Raw genomic sequence first — 24,660 nt, 5'->3', positions numbered from 1 at the left:
GATTCTTGTCTGGCTCTGGGCATTTTTCTGCCCTTGTTCCCCTCACTGAATTAAGAGGGCATTGCTCCATTCAGAACAGACTGTGCACACTGAAGTATCTACAGTCAGAAAAGTGGCATGTACTAATTTAATGATTTAGCAAAAGAAGACCCAGGGATTTCCATAACTCAGAAGAAGATATATCTTTAATATGCAACTGGAATTTTGATTTATCACACTTCACAAAAAAGGGGCAGCAGTAAATGTTGAAGATATTCAATATGTAAATATTTCAAGTTTTAGACTGCTGCAGTGAAGCAAATGGAGTTTTAAAATGAGAAAAAATATGAACGGTCAATGACAGAAAGCAATGGCAAACACGTACCACTAAAATGACCAGTAAAACATATGCTATGAAGGAAAAGTAGATGCAGTTAACATGCCTGATGAATACTGAGTTGTGGATTAATGCTTTGTTCAACTGAGAGTTCACTAGTAAAACCTTATTTGTGGTAATTACTTCAACTAAATACATGTATATTGAGAGCACACTATTTCCTGGCCAGTGAACTGGGCCCTGGGGATCTTTAACGCACACATAAATTATCAGAGATGTATCTTATCATTTCATTTCTTAAGAGGCTACGATGCATCAAGCATTATACTAAGCAACGGGAACACAAAAATCATTAAGATGCAGTTCTTACTCTTCAGGAATTTAGTTTAATAAAGGAAATATAGGCACATATAGAGACTGAATAATCTGGCACCCTCATGATCATGGTAAATGGATTAAAATATAGTGTTAGGCTATTATAAATGACTAACAAGATAAATTATATGTATAAAAAACAATCAGCTATATTAATAAACACTAAAGAAAAACAAATACTATGGATTTCAAAACTAGGAAGCCTTTATTTATTACACTTCATTTTCTTATTATGTTAATAGATACAGCTTTGCCATGTATACAGCTTTGCCATGTAATTTTAATCCAGCCAGTCCTAAGTGTCAGACCCTGACAGACTACTCAATGTGAGAAATTCACTTCCTTAATCTCAGAGACAAGTTCTCATTAGCTCTATCCAATCTGGAGGAGTTCTCTCTTTGACTAACAGAAGGAAAAGTCTGACTTAGCTAAGAGAGGGATCAAAGATATTCTCCCTCTGGCATCGGCTCTGTTTAGGAATGACTGTTCTTATCAAGATTCCCCTTTTAACATTAGAGAGACTTCAGAAGTCTTGCTGGAGCCGTTTTTGTCCTCTCACCTAACCAAGATATTTCTTGCCAAGGACTCTGAGCTTCCCCTAATACAATTCTTCTCTGTATAAAGTCGCATAATTAATTAAAATACAGTACTAATAAAACAAACTTAAATTAGAGTTTAAGAATACGCCTCCCTGGCTTTGCTACTTCTTTTGGATCTGCTTTTCCCTATTCCTCCTTCAGCAACTTACAGAGCTACATTTTATAAATATGAAGTCATACATTTTTCCTCTGATATTTACTACAGAGTAATTTTGGGGAGCACTAAATTCATCACTTAAATAAAATGTAACAATTAAATACAACTTGCACAAACACAATACCATGATATCAATAGTTAACAAGAAGAAATGATCTTTGGTAGGTTTAGACTATAGAATTCAAGAAAGGTATGTTCAAACTAAAAGGATATTAAATGTATAAGCAGAAAAACTGTAATGAGTAATTTAAAATTTAATTTCAAATCTGTGTATTTAAGAACTCCTTTATTTCACTGTGAATAATTTCAACGACCCAGTTTCTTTCAACTCTTTACGTACTTAATATATTCACAAAGTCACAATACGTGTGTTATAAAACCTTAGCCTCTGCATAACCTAACACTCCAGAACATTAATGGTGGAACTCCATAGTGTTGCAAGTTCCCTCCTTAGCAGAGGAAATGTGGCCTCTTCCAGTGAACCTGCCCTTTACCAAAGCAGAGTATGCTTTGGAAAGAGTAAGTAAAGCAAAATTAGGTGAATATGGAACATTATTTTTATTTTCCATAAATCTTTAGAATGGTGTTGAGATTTCTCATGGTGATAGAAATTATTCATCTTTTTTACTTATATAAACTCTTATCAATCTTCCAAAAACTAGCTGAAATAAAATGACTTGGTAGGGACAATCAATCAATATCTAATATACATAAGGGATCATGTAAGTGGTAAGAGAAATATCTACTTGTGCTGTACCAATAGGTTCTGATTATTTTCTAGATATTCTAGAATTTTTACTGGAAATGTATTCCTTATTTGAAGAGTTAAAAAAGAAGTTGTTTATTTTATTTTTTGGTTTATTTTTAACTTCTAGGGAGTAAGAAAACTTTGTTTTTATTTCTATTCCTTTTTTATTTTATTTTATTTCTATTCCTTTTTGCCAGCCCAAGAGGTGGCAAGAATACACAGAAGAACTATACAAAAAAGGTCTTAATGAACTGGATAACCGTGAGGAGGCTAAGATGGTAAAGACTGCCTGCAATGCAGGAGATGCGGGTTCAATCCCTGGGTCAGGAAGATCCCCTGGAGGAGGGAATGGCTAGAGAATTCCATGGACAGAGGAGCCTGGCAGGCTACAGTCCAGGGCGTGCAGAGTTAGACATGACTGAGCAACTGACACTTTCTTTCACACACTCTCTCTTTTGTACCTCACATTCAATGAGTCAGCAATATCTGTTGGTTTTTCTTTCAAAATTAATACTTACTACTGTAATAGTAAGTTCGTGTATCTTTAAAGGACAGAACAGCCTGGTCAGCTAAAGTCCATGGGTTTGCAAAAGAGTCAGACACCACTGAGTGACTAAACAACAAAAACAGCAACACTCTTATCATTCCATTCTATGTATAGTATCCTTACTGTTCCTCTAACATTCAAAGCAATGCTACTACCTCGCACTTGCAAGATGGAACATTTTTTCCTCAGGAAATATATACAGCTCACTCTCTCACTTCTTTTAGGTTCTCTTCCCAAATGTCTCCTTATTAGATAGATTTTCTTTGAGTCTCTCACATAAAATAGTAACTCTTCTCTAATGTTCTCCAGACTCCCACTTCTTGGCATTTTCCATTGTCCTTTTCCTCTTTTCCTTTTAAAAAAATGAAATGAAGCTGGAATACAATATTATATCAGATTAAGGTGTACTAGACAGTGATTTGACATTTGTAGACATTATGAAATGATCAGTACTATAAATCTGTGAATTGAAACTCATTCAGTAATATCCAACTCTTTGTGAGCCCAAGGACTATACAATCCATGGAATTCTCCAGTCCAGAATACTGGAGTGGGTAGCCTTTCCCTTCTCCAGGGGATCTTCCCAACCCAGGGATGGAACCTAGGTCTCCTGCGTTGTAGGCAGATTCTTTACCAGCTGAGCCACAAGCAAATCCAAGAATCCTGGAGTGGGTAGCCTAATCCTTCTGCAGGGGATCTTCCCGATTGAGGAATTGAACCAGGGTCTCCTGCCTTGCAGGCAGATTCTTTACCAACTGAACTATCAGGGAAGATCATAAGTCTACTAGCCATCTAACCCTATACAAAGTTATAGCGATATTATTGACCATATTCCTTCTGCTGTGTATTATGTCTCCATGGTTTATTTATAACTGGAGGTCTGTACCTTTTAATCTTCTTCGCCTATTTTACACATACCCCTTTGCCACATCCTTTGCCTCAGGCAACCACCTGTTTGTTCTCTGTATTTGTAAGTACAGTCTCACTTTGTTCTGTTATTTTTTTGTCTTTTATATTCAACTATAAGTGAGATAATATGATATTTTTCTTTCTCTGATTTATTTCACTGACCAAAATACCCTCAAGTTCCATCCATGTTGTTGCAAATGGCAAGATTTCAATATTTTTTGTCTCAGTAATACTCCATTGTGTGTGTATGAAAATACCACATCTTTATCCATGTATCTATTGATGGACACTTAGGTTGCCTCCATATCTTGGTTACTGTAAATGGTGCTGCTATGAATACTGGTGTGTAGATATTTTTTTTCAAATTAATTTTACTTTCTTCAGGTAAACACCCAGAAGTGAAACTGCCATAGATCATATAGCAGTTCTATTTTTAATTTTTTGAGGAACCTTTCTGTTGTTTTCCACAGTGGCTAGACCAATTTACATCTCACCAACAGTGCACACAGGTTCCCTTTTCTCCACATTTTGGCCAATAATTGTTTGTTGTCTTTTTGATGATAGCAATTCTAACAGTATGAGTGCATATCAAATTGGGGTTCTGATTTACCTGATGATTGGTGATGTTGAACATGTATTTGTCAGCCATCTGTATGCCTTTGGAAGGGCTTCCCTGGTAGCTCTGACAGTAAAGAATCTTCCTGCAATGTGGGAGGCCCAGGTTCAAGCCCTGGGTCAGGAAAATCCCCTGGAGAAGGGAATGGCAATACATTCCAGTATTTTTGCCTAGAGTATTCCATGGATAGAGAAGGCTGATGGGCTATAGTCAATGGGTTGCAAAGAGTCAGACATGACTGAGTGACTAACATACACTTTATGGATTTGGAAAATGTCTATTCAGGTCCTCTGCCCATTTCTTAATTGGGTTGTATATTCTTTGATTTTGAGTTGTATGAGTTCTTAGTGTAATTTGGATGTTAACCCCTTACTGAATATATAGTTTGCAAATATCGTCTCCCATTCATTAGATTGCCTTTCCATCTTATTGATAGTTTTCTTTGTTGTGTAACAATTTTTCAGTTTGATGCAGTCCCATTTATTTTTTCCTTATTGTTTAATTTCCACAATGGCACCTCAGTTCAGTTCAGTTCAGTTCAGTTGCTCAGTCGTGTCCGACTCTTTGCGACCCCATGAATCGCAGCACGGCAGCCCTCCCTGTCCATCACCATCTCCTGGAGTTCACTCAGACTTACGTCCATCGAGTCGGTGATGCCATCCAGCCATCTCATCCTCTGTCGTCCCCTTTTCCTCCTGCCCCCAATCCCTCCCAGCATCAGAGTCTTTTCCAATGAGTCAACTCTTCGCATGAGGTGGCCAAAGTACTGGAGTTTCAGCTTTAGCATCATTCCTTCCAAAGAACACCCAGGGTTGATCTCTTTTAGAATGGACTGGTTGGATCTCCTTGCAGTCCAAGGGACTCTCAAGAGTCTTCTCCAACACCACAGTTCAAAAGCATCAATTCTTCGGTGCTCATCTTTCTTCACAGTCCAGCTCTCACATCCATAGCCTTTTTCCACAGCCACTGGAAAAACCATAGCCTTGACTAGACGGACCTTTGTTGGCAAAGTAATGTCTCTGCTTTTCAGTATGCTGTCTAGGTTGGTCATAACTTTCCTTCCAAGGAGTAAGTGTCTTTTAATTTCATGACTGCAGTCACCATCTGCAGTGATTTTGGAGCCCAAAAAAGTAAAGTCTGACACTGTTTCCACTGTTTCCCCATCTATTTCCCATGAAGTGACGGGACCAGGTGTGCCACTAAATGTTTGACAACAGACAGATGGATAAAGAAAGTGTCGTGTAGACGTATATTGATGGAATATTACTCAACCATGAAAAAAGAAATCCTGCCATTTGTAACAACATGGATAATCCAGAGGATATTATGCTAAGTGAAATAAGTTGGATAGATAAAGACAAATACCACATGATCTTAATAATATGTAGACTCTAGAAAACACACTGTTTACTTTTTTTGCTTACTGTTGGTATATCCTCCACTAAATGCAAATTTTGAATGTAGGTACTCTTAATTCAGTAACTTGAATGACATCTGTTTAACAGTATGTATCCAGACATATTGTTGAAAAACAATGCATTTTTACACTATTCATTATATTTTTCTTTATGGTTGAAATATAAAAAGAATGAAATAAATTCTAAACAAAAGTGAATCAAAACTTGAATAGTCTTCAGATAGCAACATTTTATGTAAATAATATATTTTTCTCTTTCATTTTTAGTATTGTTGTTGGGGATAATATATCAGATTTATGAGTACACAAAAAAAGTTAGTTTTGTATTACAAAGTTTTAGCAAATTGACCCAGTACTCTGACACTTATCTAATAAGATATTAAGGGACTTGGGGTTTAGTGACATTCAAACTGTTAAATACTTTAAACAAAAATCTCATGTCAGATGAGAGTGTAAGGGCAAAGATTTAAAACCACTTATTCAAATTTAAAATGAACAGCAATTTTCCTTAGTAAAATTTCACTTAATCACAAAATGAAAGTTTCACATTACTTGAGCTGTCACTATTCCTTTTTGAGCTTTTAAAATCAACTGTTTCTCAATCATTTTGTTTCACTGAGGAATTAAAATGTAGTGGACAAATAGCATAGAATATGAATGACATCAGTGAGAATGACAAAGTAAGAATCTCAGAAGAGCTGCTCCTTCAAAACATAATGAGAATACTGGCAGAGATTATCAAAATAAACTTTTTAGAATTCTGGAAGTTAAAGGTCTGTCTGCTGCAATCTATAGAGTATGTAGTCAAAAGAAACACCTGAATTTCAGTAAGAATGTGAGTTTTGTGGAGTTTTAATTTTCCCTACTGTCATTTCCCTCTCCTCAGTTCCATAGTCACCTTAAAAACCAGTAGTCTCACAAACTAGAAGTCTAGCAACCACTGGATAGGGCAGAATGGTTTTAGAGCTCCCAAGAAGTATCATTTCAGCAGGTTATTATTTGACCTATCTTCCAGTTTCCTAGAAACGTCTCCTTACAATGCTTGCCTTTATTTGACCTGATTCAGAACCCTCTCCGTGCAAAGAGACATTTCTCTGAAGATATCTGTCAAAAAGAGTCAGCAGCAATTGCTTAATATTATGGCTGCCTGAAGTGGCCATAACAGTAGGAGCAAAGAATAAGCTGACAATAAAAATAAAAACACTAAAATTAAAAGCTGAGGAATTCAAGGTCCACAGGGGAATCTGAAAGTGCTAACAGAATCCTGGGAATCTAGAAGTCTATCTATGCATATACAGGATGTTTGCATGTATAGGAAACTCTCACCTTTGGTTGGCCTCAAGACCTGAACCAGTTGTAAGAATACAACATAGTAGAAGAGAGCTATGTTAAAAGAACATAAGTGATTATTGTATTATGAACAATAAAGATGCTAAAGTGAATTAATATAATATCTATCTTCTTTTAGAGTTTATAAATTAAGTCAAGCAAATACATACCAGATCTGTTTTTGGAGGATCTGGACACTCAGTGGGGAAATAAGGTGTTGAACTTCTGATTCCACTGCTATCAGATGTTGGCTTTGGAGGTTGAGCATGCTGCCTATAAGTAGCACTTTTAGGAGTCCAACAAAACAGGTTGATTGATTCTCGCACACAGCGTTCAATGTCAATTTCTAGATAGAAAAAAATATATAAAAAAGCAAATATAGAAGATATTGCTCTCTTTCTGTAAGAATCACAAGTTTTCCTAAAAACATATGCACAAATATGGCTAAAATGATAACTAATTAGAAAAGATGTCAGTAAAAAGTAATATGGATATTAATCAACATATGATTAGAATGATAGAGGATATCTGGTATTATTATGTAGATATATTATATATATATAGAGTATATTTCAGTATATCATTATTCAAAAATTTAAATATATTAATCATACATCTTATTAGAGAACCTGCTTCATTAACTTTAATAATATTTTTACTTTCTCAAATTAAAATAAAGGTTGAGTAGAAAGAAGGCTGGAATTTGGGAGTGGGCAAACAAAAGATTCAGATATACCATGATTAATATACCATGATTTATATATACCATGATTAATATACCATGATTTCAAGTAAAATGTACTAACAGTTTCACTTCCACCTATTACAGAAGATATAAAATAATCAGGACAAAAATTAATCAAAATCTAAATTCAGTATTTATCCCCTTTTAAAAAGAATTTCTTGATTTAAGTGCAGAAAAGTTTAAGAGAGGTATCACATATAGAGAAATAAAATGCAGCCAAATAAAAATGATAGAAAATATTTTCAAGGAAAATTTTCTTTTCTTTTTCTGATCTGAAAGAAATTTAAATACCTTTGCTACAGAGGTAATATACATAGGAAATTTATTACAATGCTAAATTATTGTGTGTGTGTGTTTCAATAAGACTGCAACCCCTGAGGAGATTAATATTAACATTCCTGATGGAGAGTAAAGCTGTAACTCTATGGGGAAAATGGAGTTATCACAGAAAGGCGGTAGAAATCGAAGAATTTGGCTAGGATGAAGGAGTTTAGCACAGACCAGCTTTTTCCTTTCTATATTCCTAAGGACTTTCCTGGTGGCTCAGACGGTAAAGCGTCTACCTACAATGCGGGAGACCTGGGTTCAATCCCTGGGTCAGGAAGATCTCCTGGAGAAGGAAATGGCAACCCACTCCAGTATTCTTGCCTGGAAAATCCCATGGATGGAGGAGCCTGGTGGGCTACAGTTCACAGGGTCGCAAAGAGTCAGACATGACTGAGCGACTTCACTCACTCACTCAATATAGTAAATGGTAGTTATCATCATTTCCTCTGTAAAAGTCCAAGTGTGTCAATTCAGACAAACAATGGAGAAAAATACATCAAATCCCTTACAGAGGGATAAGGTTCCTATTTCCCTTTTTGGAATGAAGTACTTATATATAAAGGAAAAAGGAAATAGGCACTTAAATTGATTCTGTGAATGGCGCATGAATAGAACTTTATAGAACTGTCTGCTTTTATAAAGTGGAAAACTCTTAGAGAAGGGCAGAGAAATGGACACTTATTGAACATCTATTATGTGACAGGTGTTGTATACTTTCACTTAGCTCATTTAATTTAGTGATTCCTGTAGACAGGTAATGCCATCCCCTGATTTCTGTTGAAGATGAAGAAATTAACACATAATGAAGTTAAGTGATTGAATGTGTTAAGTGTTGTTACCACCAGTAGAATCTCTGAAGTTACTAAAGGATTATAAGGCATCTTTCACTTCCCAATTTATTTAGATTTGGGAAACAATGGCCGGCAGCTCTAGAAAGACCAGTTACTCAATTTATCTGCTCTTGGTGATGCTTACCAACTTCACAGTTGGTTACTTCCATTGCTGTACAAAGAGGTCAGATTTCATCACCACCATATGCTATTCCTAACATAAAATCTATAAAACAAGAGTTAAACATCTTTTGAAGCATGGGCCCATTTATTTGAGAAATTGTCAATAGGAAATGTATTCTTCTAAAAAGCTCTTTAACATCATCAACTTAATTTTCCACAAAGAGAAGAATACAAACACCAATGAGAAGAAAAATTAAAGTTCAGATACATTCCTCTACTTCACTTGAGACAGAAGAGATATGTTCAATTCATTTTAAAACATTCCCAATTAATATTGTTAAGATAAAAACTTGCAGCTAAAGAGAGAAAACTCTGTCATCTGAAAAAAAAGTTTATCTACTTCACACTGTTTAATTTCCAAAGGAAAAGAATTTGGACCATAAATTTTGCATCCGTAGTGCTCAAATCACTTTGACACATCTGTCACCCATTAAAAGCTTGAGGTCAAGTTACTGATGCAGATGAAAGGTTGTAGTTCAGTCCTTAAATCACTGGCAATGGAAAAGTCGTTTATATCTGCTTCCAAAACACCCTACCAATACCATAAAAGGTTTACAGGGAATCGTGAGAATTCACTGGCATACACCCCAATTTGAGCCTGATTATTACTACTGGCAAATATCCCATTCTCCATTCACTTGACCCATGTCATTGTTCCATCTCAAAATCCTTCCAAAGTACTTTATCATAACCAAAATATTATGAAAAGTACTTTATAAACTGTACATTAAAATATGCAATTATTCTTTTAAAAATAACCTCTCATCCCAGAGCACTACTACATTCTACCTTGCATTCTCATTTTGATATAATACATTTGTGAAAAAGCACGTACCCTGGATTATGCTTTCCCAGGTTTGATTTCAAGCTCCATGAGGTACACTCAGAAAAATAACTTTGGTAAATCGTAGTTTATCTATCTTATCCATTACTATTGTTCCCTCTCATAAATACTGAACTATTTTAAAAATTATAAAATGCAATTCATGTTACATTTGGGCAAGGGTAAGTGGAAAAGATATATCTCCTGAAGCCCTCCATTCTTTTGCTTTAATGAGTATGAACTGCTTTCCAGCTAGAGTGAGCAGCTGTTTACATGGCACTTCTCTTTACCATCATCTAATTCCCTCTATATTTGATCCCTAATTTGGGCACTAAGATATTATTTTCTCCCTTTCGATTTACTGCATCATTTTGGTGGAACACATTTCCCAGTAATTTTTAAGAGGGATGCACAGAAAGCAAATTATTTTGGAATTGTCCATATTTTTAATATATTTATTCTGCCTCTGACTGATAGTTTGGCTAGTCATAAGATTCTAGGATTGATTTATTTTTCTTCAGAGTTATGTAAGGCAAGTGCCTGTCTTTCTTCTGAGAAATGTGATGCAATTTTAAGATCACATATATGTGATTTTCTTCTTTTCTGTAAACTTTTAGGAGTTCTGGTGTTCTGAAATTTCATAATGATGGTCTTATTATAATCCTTCAGTTGCAGAAAAAGTTATTGTGTAATATCTGTAATAATTTCTCATTTTTTTCCTTCTCTTCTTTCATTAGAAGAGTCCTGAACATCCTGAATAGATTTTCTAATAATTTTGCCCTTTCCTCTTACTTTCCATCTGTATTTTTCTTGTATTCTCTGAGGGCTTTCTTAAGCTTTATTACCCAGCTCTTACATATAAAGCTCAACGCATTTCCACATCATTTTTAATTTCCAGTAAGTCTTTTTTGTCATATTAATACTTTAAAAAATCCTGAATTTTCATAGCTATTGTATCTTCTCATAATTGCTTTTCTGAGGATATTCCTTTATTCAGTTGGTGCTTTTCTGTGTATTTTAGCTGGAGACTGTCCCCAGAGGTTTGGTGATATACATATTTAAAAGAACAGCACTAAAACTTAGAATGGAAGTTTTGAATATGTGGGCAAGGCTTTGTTACTGGTGGCTTCACTATAGGTAACTTGGGGATATGGTCATTTGTTAGAAGATCCCCAAAAGTAAGGTATTCCTCTTTTGGGGAACATTACATTTCTCCAGAGAATTATTCTTTAACCTGTCTAAACTAATCCTTGCCAGTATTCTAGGAACTGTAGGAACTGACCATAGAGAAGACTGGAAATTGTAACTGTAGACATTTCCTCTCTCTGGCTCTTGGCTATGCTGCTGATTCTGAGTTTCAAGTCTCTTACAATTCTACTACTCCAAAGAATGTACCTCCAAGTTTACTGTCTCCATGGTAATGTTTTGTAAAATTTGCAAAAGTAAAAATATTTAAATCACAATCACTGAAAACTTGTCTTTATTTATACCAATTTCAACTCCATTACACTTCCTCTTATGTTGGACAACATAGTGGCTGTGAATACTCTGATATAATTAAGCTAAACTAGAGATATATTTAGTATGGTTTAATGGGTATTTTTCTGTTATGTTAAGTCACTTTTGGGTATTGACATAGATTTCCTCCTTGACCAAGTCTAGCCAGACTCTTCTAAGCCTTTTCTCGACTATGTCTCAATCTTGGCCTAAAAAGTTGGCCTGAACAAAACTCTCAACATAATATATAGCAATTCAAGGTCACATCCCTCAGATGACCCTAGCACCCTATGAATGCCTTCTTGAGAAAATCAAGGCTGCCAGAAGAATTTACTATTTGTTCCAGGAAATACCTGAAGATAGGGTCCTTGTCTGAAGACAGGTACCTCTGTGGGAAGGTAGGAGCCTAACTCTGGTATCGATTAGCAAATGCAGATGTATTTCACATGGGCCCAACACACTCCTTCACATATTTTACAGTTTTTCACTTCACACTGGGCTATTATGGCAATAGTGTAATACTGATTAAAATCTGTGCTTACCACTTTAATTAGTGTCTGGCATTGCTTATCTTTGACAATATAGTAAAGTTATTGCTAACTCTAGAAATTATTTCCTGGAATATCCCCAATGCCTACTATATAGGGGCAATGTGAATGTGTTCTAGCACCAAAAGTTTATGTGCAGGAAAAACACAGTTGACATGTACACAGCCAAAAATAAGACTGAAAAATTCGAAACATTAAACATGTGAAACTGTAAGCAGAGAAGTAGGTTCTCATTGATGCCTGATCAAAAGAGAAATACTTTCCTTCTAGAAATATACTTCAATAATGCTATATACACAATTATATGTGCATCATAACTTTTTTTTTGACAGAAACTTCACAAAAAACTAGCATTCCTGTGTTTACAGGAAACAAACTTGCAGCAAACAAACAGAAGCCACACCTAGGGTAAGTGATACGTTTTATGCATTACTACTATCAGTATTGGAAATGGCAACCCACTCCAGTATTCTTGCCTGGGAAATCCCATGGACAGAGGAACCTGGTGGGCTACAGTCCACGGGGTTGCAAAGAGTTGGACACAACTGAGTGACTTCACTTCACTATCAATTTAAAAAAATAAACTTCAACCAACTAAGCCTGTGAAAAGACTGATTATTTGTTTTCTATAGAAAATAATGTACAACTACTATTATATGAATCAATGAATATGAAGTAAAAGAGAAGGACAAATACAGAGATATGTCAGATATTTAAAGAATAAAAATATTATGCTATTTTTGTTTTGTAATTTGTTGTGATCTCCTCACTCATTCTAAATATTCTTTTAAAAGCCTAATTTTATATTGTCATTTTTAACCCCCCCTTACTCAGGTGACTTAATGAAACCAGGAAGTAATACTACATGGAATTAATATAATTCAAATTAGAAGTGTTAGTCATAGTTACAGGGTACCATTGAATTCCCTTTAAATAGTTAGGCAAAAATGCTCTGGGCCAGTACAAGAATGATAAACCAGTAATAAGATTAATTATACATATACATATATGTACACATTACATACACACACACACATAAATATTGAATGAAGGACTGAGCACATTTTATAGGCACAATCTTGGTTATGCAGTCTGAGGGGGAAATGATGGTTCAATACGTTACTGGGCTACTTCACTCAGACTTTCACACCCCTGATATGTGTACATGTGCTTACTGGCACATTTTGCTAAGCATCTATCATCTCTGCTGCTTAGTGCCTACAATGAAGTGAGAAATAAAATAGGAAATGCAATAAGCATTACTGACACACAGATACTTAAACTGTTTTCTATTCTTAACATAATTGTCTTTCTTGATTATTTAGCAGTTGAGTAGATACATATTATGATGCAAAGCAGCTGGTGTTGCTAATAGAACACAGCTCACTTCAGAAAAAAAGAACAATGTAGCAGCTTGGAAGATCCAGCACCAGATCAGCAGTAGCCATCGTTTTCTCCTTTTCTTTTATACTTAACAGTGAATCCAAAACAAAACTGGAAATCTGATTCTTTCTTGGCAATAGAACCTTGTATTCAAGCTCAGTAAGCATTTTTTCATATGACTGATACATGTTTTTACTGAAGGACTGAATGGTTTACATTTTCCAAGGTAATCCAATGTAGCTTTTTAAAATAAAAGTATGAAAATTTTGGTTATTTCCTCTATGTTATATAATATTTACTAACTAGCTTATAATCATATGGCATATTATTCCTCTTCATTTTCTCTGATCTTGTTTATTGGTTTGTTTTCTGTTTGACTCAGTGCACTCACACTTAGACGAGATATGTCGTAAGGAGTTATTTTCCATTCTGTTGAGGATCATCATTTAAGATAAGGCAACAAGAACACACCAGATTACAGCGGACCCTTGAACAACATAGGTTTTAAATTGCATGGGTCCACTTACACATAGATATTTTTCAATAGTAAATATCACAGCACTACACCATCCACAGTTGGTTGAATCTGTAGATGCAGAACCGTTGATACTGAGGAAGAGTGGATGTGGAGGAATAGCAGATACAGAGGAACTGGTATACAAAGAACTGACAGTAAATTATATTTTGATTTTTAACTGTGGCAAGCAAAGGCACCCCTACCTCTGTGTTGTTCAAGGATTAACTGTACTTTCATTTTTGTATAGTGATATAAGGTTAGGTGCTTCCCAGGTGGCACCAGTGGTAAAGAACCCACCTTCCAGTGCAGGAGATGCAACAGACACTGGTTTGATCCCTAGCTTGGGAATATCCCCTGGGGAAGAAAATGGGAACCCACTCCAGTATTCTTGCCCGGAAAATCTCATGGACAAAGGAGCCTGGTGGGCTACAGTCTATGGGGTCTCAGAGATCAGGATATGACTGAAGCGACAGCACACACTCATGCAAAAGGCTAGGTAGAGGACTGGAAAGAATGTGACCCAAAAGTATTACTACATTTTAAAGTAAAAATGACATATAGAACAATATATGTTAAAAGTCATTTTAGGTATGATATATATATATATATATATATACACACTCATTTTGGTCCTTACACTATTATTTTCATTATCCATCAGCAGTATATATGGGGGAAATTTTAAACATAACTTCTGACTTTTAAAGATTTTTGAGGTTGACTACTTTTAAGATACTTCAGAAGTGTAAAATGTTCTGTATATTTTAAAAATACTTTAAAAACCTAACACATACATAAATACTCAACAGTAAAACAAAAATAAACAAATTCCATTATTGAGGTCCTGAAACAAAGTACGTTTAATACCTGATTGAGACTGTAGGATAATTTTTGGGCTACTCAAAAAAATTCAGAAAGCACAATCCCTGTCAATCATAAAACAGACTGCTTTACTATGGAGAAGAGTCTTCCTATGGAAAAGAGCCTTGAAACCTTGGGACCAACTTTAAGATGTATTAGGACTCTAATCTACTCTCAACTTTCAAGGTAAGTAGAAAAGTCTGATCAACCCTAACCTTATTTTTCATTATAGTTCTGAATATATAAGAAACCTTTAACTTTATAAACTATTTGCTGCTGCTGCTGCTGTTAAGTTGTTTTAGTCGTGTCCGACTCTGTGCGACCCCATAGATGGCAGCCCACCAGGCTCCCGTCCCTGGGATTCTCCAGGCAAGAATATTGGAGTGGGTTGCCATTTGCTTCTTCAGTGCGTGAAAGTGAAGTCATTCAGTTATGTCCGACTCTTCGCGACCCCACGGACTGTAGCCCACCAGGCTCCTCTGTCCATGGGATTTCCCAGGCAAGAGTACTGGAGTGGGTTGCCATTGCCTTCTCCATATAAGCTATTTATGTACTGCAAAATTAGTGATGTGCTAAGAGCAAAAACTAGCTCAGTGTTAAAGGAATTTATCCAGCTTCTAAAAAACAGCTTACAATTTGAATATTTATGATTTATTCTACTGGCTTTGTGTTTTTTTCAGAGACATTTATTTTCAGCTTGGAAGTCATGTTTTCTAACATCTGCTTTCATATTTTCCCCTTTTCCATACAATAATGCAGTATTCCCTTCCCAACAAGGAGATAACTTAGTAAGATTTTGAAAATACATTTTCACGATTTTCATTTCACTGACTCCGTGATCATGTCAATAAAAATATATTACACTTTCTTCTCTCTTTAGCCAATTTAAATTCAGAAGAATTTAATCTTTCATCTAAATCTTAATTTTAACATGTAATTTCTATGGGTGGGGATAAAATCTCCACATTTAATTTCCAATACGATTGTCCTTCTGCAATTCCATGAAGATGTGCTTAGAAATAGACATGGATTAACATTATATAGCTACAAGCAGAAAATGTAAACAATTATGGATTCTCAGCTTCAGGTAAAACAGTATAAAATCTTAGAGGGCTGACAATACAAAACCTTCACTGAATAACTGGGTACTATTTTTGCTCTATTTTTTCATCTCACCAGCTCTCCACAAGCCAGAAAAAAAGGAATTATGGATACCTACTAAAAATACTCACGTTAAGAATCCTTTGCCTTTTGCTCATTATAGAGCTTCTTGAAAGGAATGTTCAGAGACTAGAAAGAAAAGTGAAAGTGAAAGTGAAGTTGCTCAGTCGTGTCCAACTCTTCACGACCCCCGTGGACTGTAGCCCACCAGGCTCCTCTGTCCATGGGATTCTCCAGGCAAGAATACTGGAGTGGGTTGCCATTTCCTTCTCCAGGGGAATCTTCCCAACCCAGGGATCGAACCCGGGTCTCCCGCATTGCAGGCAGATGCTTTAACCTCTGAGCTACCAGGGAAGCCCCATGCACCTCAAATATCAATATTTTGGGAATGATGTATTGAAGGAAAAGTATCTTTTCAAGGATACTTTTCATTCTTTTAAAAACAGTGAAAAGAAAGAAAATACCTCTATAGATATATTTGAAAAATATCCCTAATATGGCCTAAGATCCTGCTTGATCACTCTCTTTTCTAACCACTTTCCTTCTTGCACCAAGGATACCACTCCAGTTCCTTGAGTTTGGGGCTTTTGCAGCACTTTCTTTCCTCTGTCTAGAAGATGCTCCCCTCTCTCCACTTCTTACCTCCCAAGTCAATTAATTTCAGATATTACCTTTAGTATCACTCTCTTAGAGAAGATTCTTTACCTCCCTCAGACTTGGTAGTGTTCTGTAATAAATTCCTACTGCTTTCTGTAGCACTTATCATCATTATAACTATTTATTTAATAAAGGGGTCACAAGTATAGTTTTAAAAAATCTGGGCCACTGTTTACAATTGGGAAATTATACATAAATACCATGAAAACCCTATTTAATTTATACTTATCCCTAAATGAAAGCAAGAAATTATTCACTGAACCCTATCCAAAAAAAAAAGGAAACCCCAGATCAGTTCTTACTGATCTTCATTCCTACTTTACTACCCCAGGGATTGTCACCAGTACCTTAAATCTGTGATTTCATAAGCTAAGTTGAATTTCCTCCTCACTCTCTTATTATCATTGATTGTCAGTTTCATCTTGTGGAAAACCGGGAAAATAACAAGACACCGCTTTAAGGATTCTGCATACTTTAGTACTTTGCTCTATTTCTTAGTTTTTAATAACTTTAATAACTTTTCTCTCAGTCTCAAAATATGTGCTTGTTATTTGAAATAAATGGCTAGGATTTCTCAGCATACATCTTAGGCAACCTGGTACATAACTGTGTTGCTCAAAATACGTGTGATTTTCATGACATATTCTATGCTATGCTAAATAACGATAAAGACTGCATTACAAAACTGCTTTAAGTCAAAAGGGATACATACCTTTGCTGAGCTACAATATTTTTGAGGAACCAGTGAAGTGCTACATGATAGACACTACCAGTATTTTTCATGTATGTGTTGAATCCTACTGTAAAGTATGTAGGTAATACTGAGATAACATCTTAAAGTTTTATTTAAAATGTTTTAATTAGATTTCTGTAATAAAACATACATCAGACAACTAAGATGTTTCAACCAACTGTTGATTTCTTCCTGCAAAAAGGATTTACTTTTCACACGTTCAAGTTCCTTCAATATACACAGTATTTCCTTCAAAATACTTTATACATACTTATTTTTTTCTTTCAGAGGTAAAGTAAATATTTTAATCTCTGAGGGTAAGTGAAGTGTTCTTCCATACAGATTTCCTAATTTCTTTTATAGATTCTCTAAGAAAAATTTCTTTCTTACTTTAAAAGATTCCTATGTTTGAAGATGTTCAGAGGTACAAAGTTATGCATACTGAGAATTTATTTCAACCATAATCACATAAATATGCTGAATTAATTTTTAACTGTAAAAAGGATACACACCAACAAAGCAAAAAAGCAATTAAACATTTCAGCTATTACAAATCCACTCTAACATTATAACTATTTTGGTTTTAGTCAGATTATCATATTCATCTTGGGAACTGCTTATATGTATCCTCAAAAATATTATTTTGTCAGCCAGATGGACACAATAGTAGAATAATATGGCTGTAGGCTGACAGACCTCATCCTGTAGTTGGGTTTAATGGGTGGTAACTTTGGAAACTATACTCTTAACACCAGTGGCCAATATCCAGTACTGAATGGTGCTATGAAAAACCCAGTACTTCTTCCAAAATACCCTACTACTATTTTGAGATTGTATGAAAAATGCCAAATATACTGCTCTCATGGTTATTTCCTTTAGTACTTAAATGACACACATACCAATACATGTTAAGAACTTCCAGCAAAATTTTCTAGCACCACTTGTACCTCCTTGGAATGTGACATCACACTATATCATTTACTAAAGGGAACAGAATTTGGAAGCAGTTTTTGGCAAAAATAATAATGCCTTTCTGCTGTGTTCTCTCTTCAAGAATTAAAAGGTTAGTACAAAGTTATGGAAAGGAGGAAGAAAAGAGAGGGAATTTACAAAGACTGAATGTCATGCATTCTTTGTATGTTTAAAGTATTAAAGGCTACACATACTTTAAAAAACAGTTATGAGTATTTGGTGTCAGGTTTTGTGTCAAGTACATTATGCATATTATCTGTTGTGCTCACTTTAATGCTAAAACAGATATTTTTAGCTCCATTTTGCTAAAGCTTTCCTAATGTATAGGATTCTCTTTCCAAAGAGATTAACAACTTGTTCATGTTCACACAGCTAATATATGCCAGAGTTGGGGGATGAACTCTCTTCTATTTCACTCTACCTATCACTCTTCTCAGCAAAAGAACCATACTGAAAGTTTCCAAGATCACACAGGTAGTGAGTGGAACAGTTAGGACTCAGACTCTTATGTCTTGACTCCAAAGACTGTGCTTTCTATCCACTAGACTATGTTGTCTCTGAGCGATGAAAAGAGATACTCTTCTTAGTCATAATATGCACACATACATACACACTGAAGGCTTACTTGGCTTCTCAGGAAATTCCTCAATTGCTTTTGCTAATAAGGAAATCTATATGATTGATATCAGTCTCAGTAATTTATAGAAAGAGCCAAATGGGGTGATTGCTTCATTTATTCTACCAATAGGAAAGCAGTCACGATGGAAAGGAATAAGTGAGGAAAATCATAATAATGATGAGAACATTAATAATAATCACTTACATAGCTCTTACTCTTTGCAAGGACTGCTCTAAGTTGTTTAGATGCACTGATTTACTTAGGACAATAATCTTGTGCGGTAGGTACAATTATCATTTACATAAAATCAGGGCTAAGGAAACAGATACAAAGAGGCTGAGTCAGATCCCTAAGGTTACACAATTGAAAGTGGTAGAGCTAGTATCTAAAACCCAAGTGATCTGGCTCTACATTCCATGCTCTTAGTCACTAGGCTTTTGGACCTCTCTTTGTAGAAAGAAACAACTAGAATGGGACAATAAAAAAAAATGCAAGGGCATTTTGTTTACAAGGTTACCAACTGGATGGTGACTCCATTACATTACTGTCAATAGATGTGTTGAACAGTGAATTTGCTAATCTGCTTCAGAAAAGAATTTAGCTAAATTTGTTCTGATTGCTTACTTATGTTTTTAAACACAGTTAAGTGGGGATTTCAGTAAAGCACAATATATTTAATGAGTTCAAATTAATGTTTAATTCTAAACTATCTTTATCTACAAAGTCTACCTCAAGAATTAAGGTAAAATATAGAGCTAGCCTATCCTTTCTCTTTTTTTTTTTTGCAGTCTTAAAAAAATGGCTTTTTTTTTCCTTTCAAATATGTCCTAAGTTTATGTCATATAATATTTTGATTAGAAAAGGCATATTCAGTGTGTTTATATGTATATTAATCCAGATTCACTTTTTAGGCCTTCCCATGATCACTTCTGAGTTTCTTCAAGCATCAGGTATAGTGAGGGGGCTCAACATGATGAAAAGAGACATCTTTTAGATCTAAGTAGGAAAGGCATCCCAAATAAGTGCACTGTGATTAAAAATAAAAAGAAACATAGGTGTACTTAAGGGCAAAGTTTACATTTAACTCCTCTGTGCTTTTTGTTTTTTTAAGTCACATTTTTTCTTATAAACTTTTTCTTTCCCAACTGGAATCATATACAGTGGCCAAGTAAACGATGTGCCAGAATAATGGCACTGAGGATCCATGCAAATCACATCAATAGAAGGCATCCTATCCTACTTTCAAAACTAAGTAGTGTTTCCTTTTCAATGAGTCAGTGCTAACCAACATATATTCTTACCTTCTGATTTCAGAAATAATGATTTTATTTTAATGTACATGCAGAGTTACCACTTATCTGCCTGTTCAATATGAAAATAGATTCCTTCACCAGTGTATAACTGAAACATTTATGCATGTAATTAGAAAGGCAAGAAATTTGCTTTACTTAAAAATGCACAATCATCATTTCTAACATGTAATTTTTAGACATGACCAGAAAAATTCCTTTCATCCTAATCAATCATCCTCTGTTTACTTTGGCAAGTTAGGAACAAGAGGAAAACATCTGCAGAGTTACAGACAGTATTTGTAGTTTGTGAAACTAGCTTTTTTTTTTGGGTAACTGTTCAACATCAATAGGAAAACCAGAGATAACTTGATTTACATTAAGAATCTCCCGGGGGGGGGGGGGAAGAACTAAACTACTATTTGTTCATATAAGAAGTTATCAACTTTAATTAAAGTTTGATAAGTTAGGAAGCTGATGGTGATACTTTTAGTTTGGGAGGAAAGTAGAAAGAGAAGTTTTAAACAAATCCCATAATGTTTCTTATTAGTTTCTCAACAAGGATGAAGATTTTCAACAACAGAAAAATGCTGAAATACCAGGTATAGATCAGCCACTAAAAATAAAAACTGGGGTAGGCAGTGGTTTATTATTCCTTTTGAGAGGACTTATTAAATATAAAATCTTAAGACATCTTTTATTCTTTGATTTTTTGACAAATTTATCTCTTAGATAATTTTAAGTGTGTTTATTTTCAGTAATCACTTTGGTTGCCTGCAAATATGAAGAATAGCAATAAACTATAAAAATAAACTATAAAAAATAAACTTTTTTTTTCTGCCACAGATTATTATATCCTATGCAACCATATTACTTCCATCTTTTCAGCTATAGCATAAAAGCTTAAACTATACTTGCATTCTATATTTCTACACTAACCATTCAACTCATAGACTTACACATTCCTCACTTATGAATACAATATATAACTTTACTTACTATCCAGCATAACATAGAATTCCCCTGGAGTATGATTTGCTCTCTCAAGGGGACAGTGTTTCCTTTCTTTAAACTATTAAATAGTTAGCAAGTTAACTATGGATAGGAGAGAGCAACATTCCATGTAAATTACATCTTTGTAAAAACTTGGGTTCTCAAACACCTTCCCAAGTGGCCTTTATTTACTATCTATCTGCTGAAGATAAACAGGCCTATCCTAAGCAAGGCAAATATGTCACACACTGCTTCCTTCTCCCCCTTCTCCTGCCCTTGTCTTTCACCTTTTGGCATCATCACTGACATGAAAATAAATGACAGTGAGCTATTATGACCCAGCTTTGTATCTACAATGCTGGGCCAGCTAAAGAGGTAGTATATAAGGGAGAGAGTTCAGAGAAGAAGGATATGGCTCAAGCAGAAGAGATTCTGAAGATCTGGATGATTATTTTTGAAAATTGTTTTAAGGATGTCTCATTATCCCATAATTAAATTTCACTTAGTGATTCCATTTTTATATATCTATACCTGGTAAGTCAGAGAAGAGAAGAATGCACTCATTAAAGCCATTAGCCAAAAGTCGGTCACGCAGCTGCTGAAGAATTGCTACTCCGATACAGAATGGGAAGGAGGAATTCCCAAGCAGTAAGGTATCCCAGAGGTGGAAAATTTTGTGCAGTGGAAATACATCTGTAAAGTGACAAATATAAATAAATCAATTAAAAAAATTTTAAACAAAATAAAAATTAAATCAACAACAAGCTGCTTTACTAGTCATGATAATTCCCTTATGGTCAAAACTATTAAAGAACAAATATTAGAAAACTATTTTTATAAAATGTTTATTTGGCTTTGTAGGTCTACTGCTTCCCAAGGCAGTAAAATTGATAGGTTTAAAAAATTGATAATCTAATTGATCAAATAGATGACATTTCCTACCCTCCATTATCAATCTCGGTATAGCTCTTACATTCAATTTCCTCCTAGAATTTTCTGGTTATATTATTTTAACAAGTTCATTTACTTAGAAGAACTTTACTATTGTTATAATTTCTGTGTCATTATATTTCTATTATGCACTCTAAGAACTGCTTTTTGAAATTCCCATAAAAAATCTGATTAGCAGTTTTCTATTTTCTGAAACTTTTTTTTTTTCATTTATCAGTACTTTCAACACTGTTCCAGGCCAGTGCATGCAGATCTACTTCAAGTATTGTATTTCATTTATCATATGTGCATATTTAATCTAGATATCTACTGCATTAATATGTGTAATAGATTAAAGCATTACATATTCACATAAACTTTCTATTTCTAGAATAATCCTACTTTAGGAAATAACAAAAGTATTAGTTATTAGATAGTCTCTAAAAATTGAGTCTGATTTGGATGTAAAAGTTGCCTTTTGAAACTTTATGTAAATAGTATAGTTAATATTAACTTATGTTTCAATAGAGGGCAGAGATTTTATCAATGTTATAAAATATAGGTTTTCATTCTATAGAATACTCTTTTTGATATCACCAGTCAGAACAATTGAAGCAATTTGTTACCCAACTATATTACCTTAGAATTACATAAGGATGCTTATGTAATTAAATCTGATAATACCCTGGGGAAGAATGGACCTGTTCTTTTCCTAATACAATATTGAAACAAAATGGAAAATGATACTTACGAGTAAACATGGTGAGAAACCAAGGGATGGCATAGAGCTATGAGTGGAAAAAGAAAGGGATGCAGGGGATGGATAAAGAGGAAATAAAAGAGATAATTAGAATGACTTCCAACAAACTGAATCGTAAAAAAAAAAGTTCTATGTTTTAATTTATTCTACTGATTAAAAATATTCTTTAGCACCATATGCAAAAATAAACTCAAATTATACTGAAGATCTAAATGTAAGACTAGGCGGGGAGGGAGGTGGGAGAAGGGTTCCGAATGGGGGACACATATATATGTGACACATATATATCTATGGCTGATTCAGGCTGATGTGTGGCAAAAGCCATCACAATACTGTAAAGCATTTATTCTCCAATTTAAATAAATAAATTAATTAAAAAATAATAATAAATGTAAGACTGGATATTGTAAAAATCCTAGAGGAAAACATAGGCAGAACACTCTTTGACGTAGATTGCAGCAATATTTTTTTCTATCCACCTCCTAGAGTAATGAAAATAGAAAGAAAAATAAACAAATATGACCTAATTAAATGGAAAGCTTTTGCACAGCAAAGGAAACCAGCAACAAAATTAAAAGACAAACGATGGAATAAGAGAAAATATTTGCAAATGATGTGACTGTCAAGGAATTAATTTCCAAAATATACAAGCAGCTCACACAGCTTACTATTAAAAAGTAAAAAATGGGCAGAAGATCTAACAGACATTTTTCTTTTTTTTTTTTTTAACAGACATTTTTCTAAAGAAGACCTACGAATGGCCAAATAGCAGATGAAAAGATGCTCACCATCACTAATTATTAGAGAAATATAAACCAAAACTACAATGAGGTATCACCTCACACTGGTCAGAATAGTCATCAAAAAGTCTATAAATAATAAATGCTGGAGTAAGTGTGGAGATAAAGAAATTTCCTACACTATTGGTGAGAATGTAAATTGGTATAGCCACTATGGAGAACAGTATGAAGGTTCCTTGGGCTTCCCAGGTGGCTCAGTGGTAAAAAATCCTCCTGCCAATGCAGGAGACGTGCATTTGATCCCTAGGTTGGGAAGACCCCCCGGAGAAGGATATGGCAACCCATTCAAATATTCTTGCCTGGTAAATCCCATGGACAGAGGAGTCTGAGAGGTTACAGTCCATGGGGTCATAAAAGAGTTGGACATGACTTAGAGGCTAAACAACAGCAAAAATGAAGGTTACTTAAAAAACTAAAAACACAGTGATCTCACTCTTGGGCATATATCCTGAGAAAACTCTAACTCAAAAAGATACATGCCCCGCCAATGCTCACTGCAGCGCTATTTATAATAGCCAAGACATGGAAGCAACCCAAGTGTCCACTGACAGATGAATGGATAAAGATGATGTGATATACACCACAAGAGAATATTACTCAAACAGAATGAAATAACGCCATGTGCAGCAACATGGATGGGCCTAGAGATGATCATACTAAGTGAAGTAAGTTAGACAAATACCATATGATATCACTTAGATGTGGAATCTAAACAAGGGATACAATGCACTTGTTTATAAAACAGATACAGACTCACAGACACAGAAAACAAACTTATGGTTACCAAAGGGGAAAGGAGGGAGGGTAAATTAGGAGTTTCGGATTAACACAGACATACTACTATACATAAAATACATAACCAATATGGACCTACTGTACAGCACAGAGAACTCTACATGATATTGAATAATAACCTATAACGGAAAAGAATCTAAAATATTTATATGTATACCTCCCACATATATATATATACATATTCAAGAAACTAACATAACAAATATTGTAAATCAATTATATTT

At 34.7% G+C, this 24,660-nt stretch overlaps 1 protein-coding gene across 1 annotated transcript in view; it reads right to left on the bottom strand.

Moving 5' to 3' along the window:
• The window catches only part of TBCK (TBC1 domain containing kinase), a 208,727-nt gene that overhangs the window by 76,352 nt on the left and 107,715 nt on the right, over window positions 1-24,660 (bottom strand). The window contains exons 21-23 of the mRNA XM_040237515.1: window positions 22,833-22,869; window positions 21,683-21,844; window positions 7,184-7,359 (exon numbers count right to left, since the gene is read on the bottom strand). Coding sequence (XP_040093449.1) covers window positions 7,184-7,359; window positions 21,683-21,844; window positions 22,833-22,869 — 375 coding nt within the window. The remainder of the gene's footprint in view (window positions 1-7,183; window positions 7,360-21,682; window positions 21,845-22,832; window positions 22,870-24,660) is intronic.

This window comes from Oryx dammah, unplaced genomic scaffold (assembly GCF_014754425.2).
Source record: "Oryx dammah isolate SB20612 unplaced genomic scaffold, SCBI_Odam_1.1 HiC_scaffold_3, whole genome shotgun sequence".
Classification (NCBI taxonomy): Eukaryota; Metazoa; Chordata; class Mammalia; order Artiodactyla; family Bovidae; genus Oryx; species Oryx dammah.
Note: the sequence above shows the minus strand (reverse complement) of the source record. Positions and strands in the feature narration are given on the sequence as shown.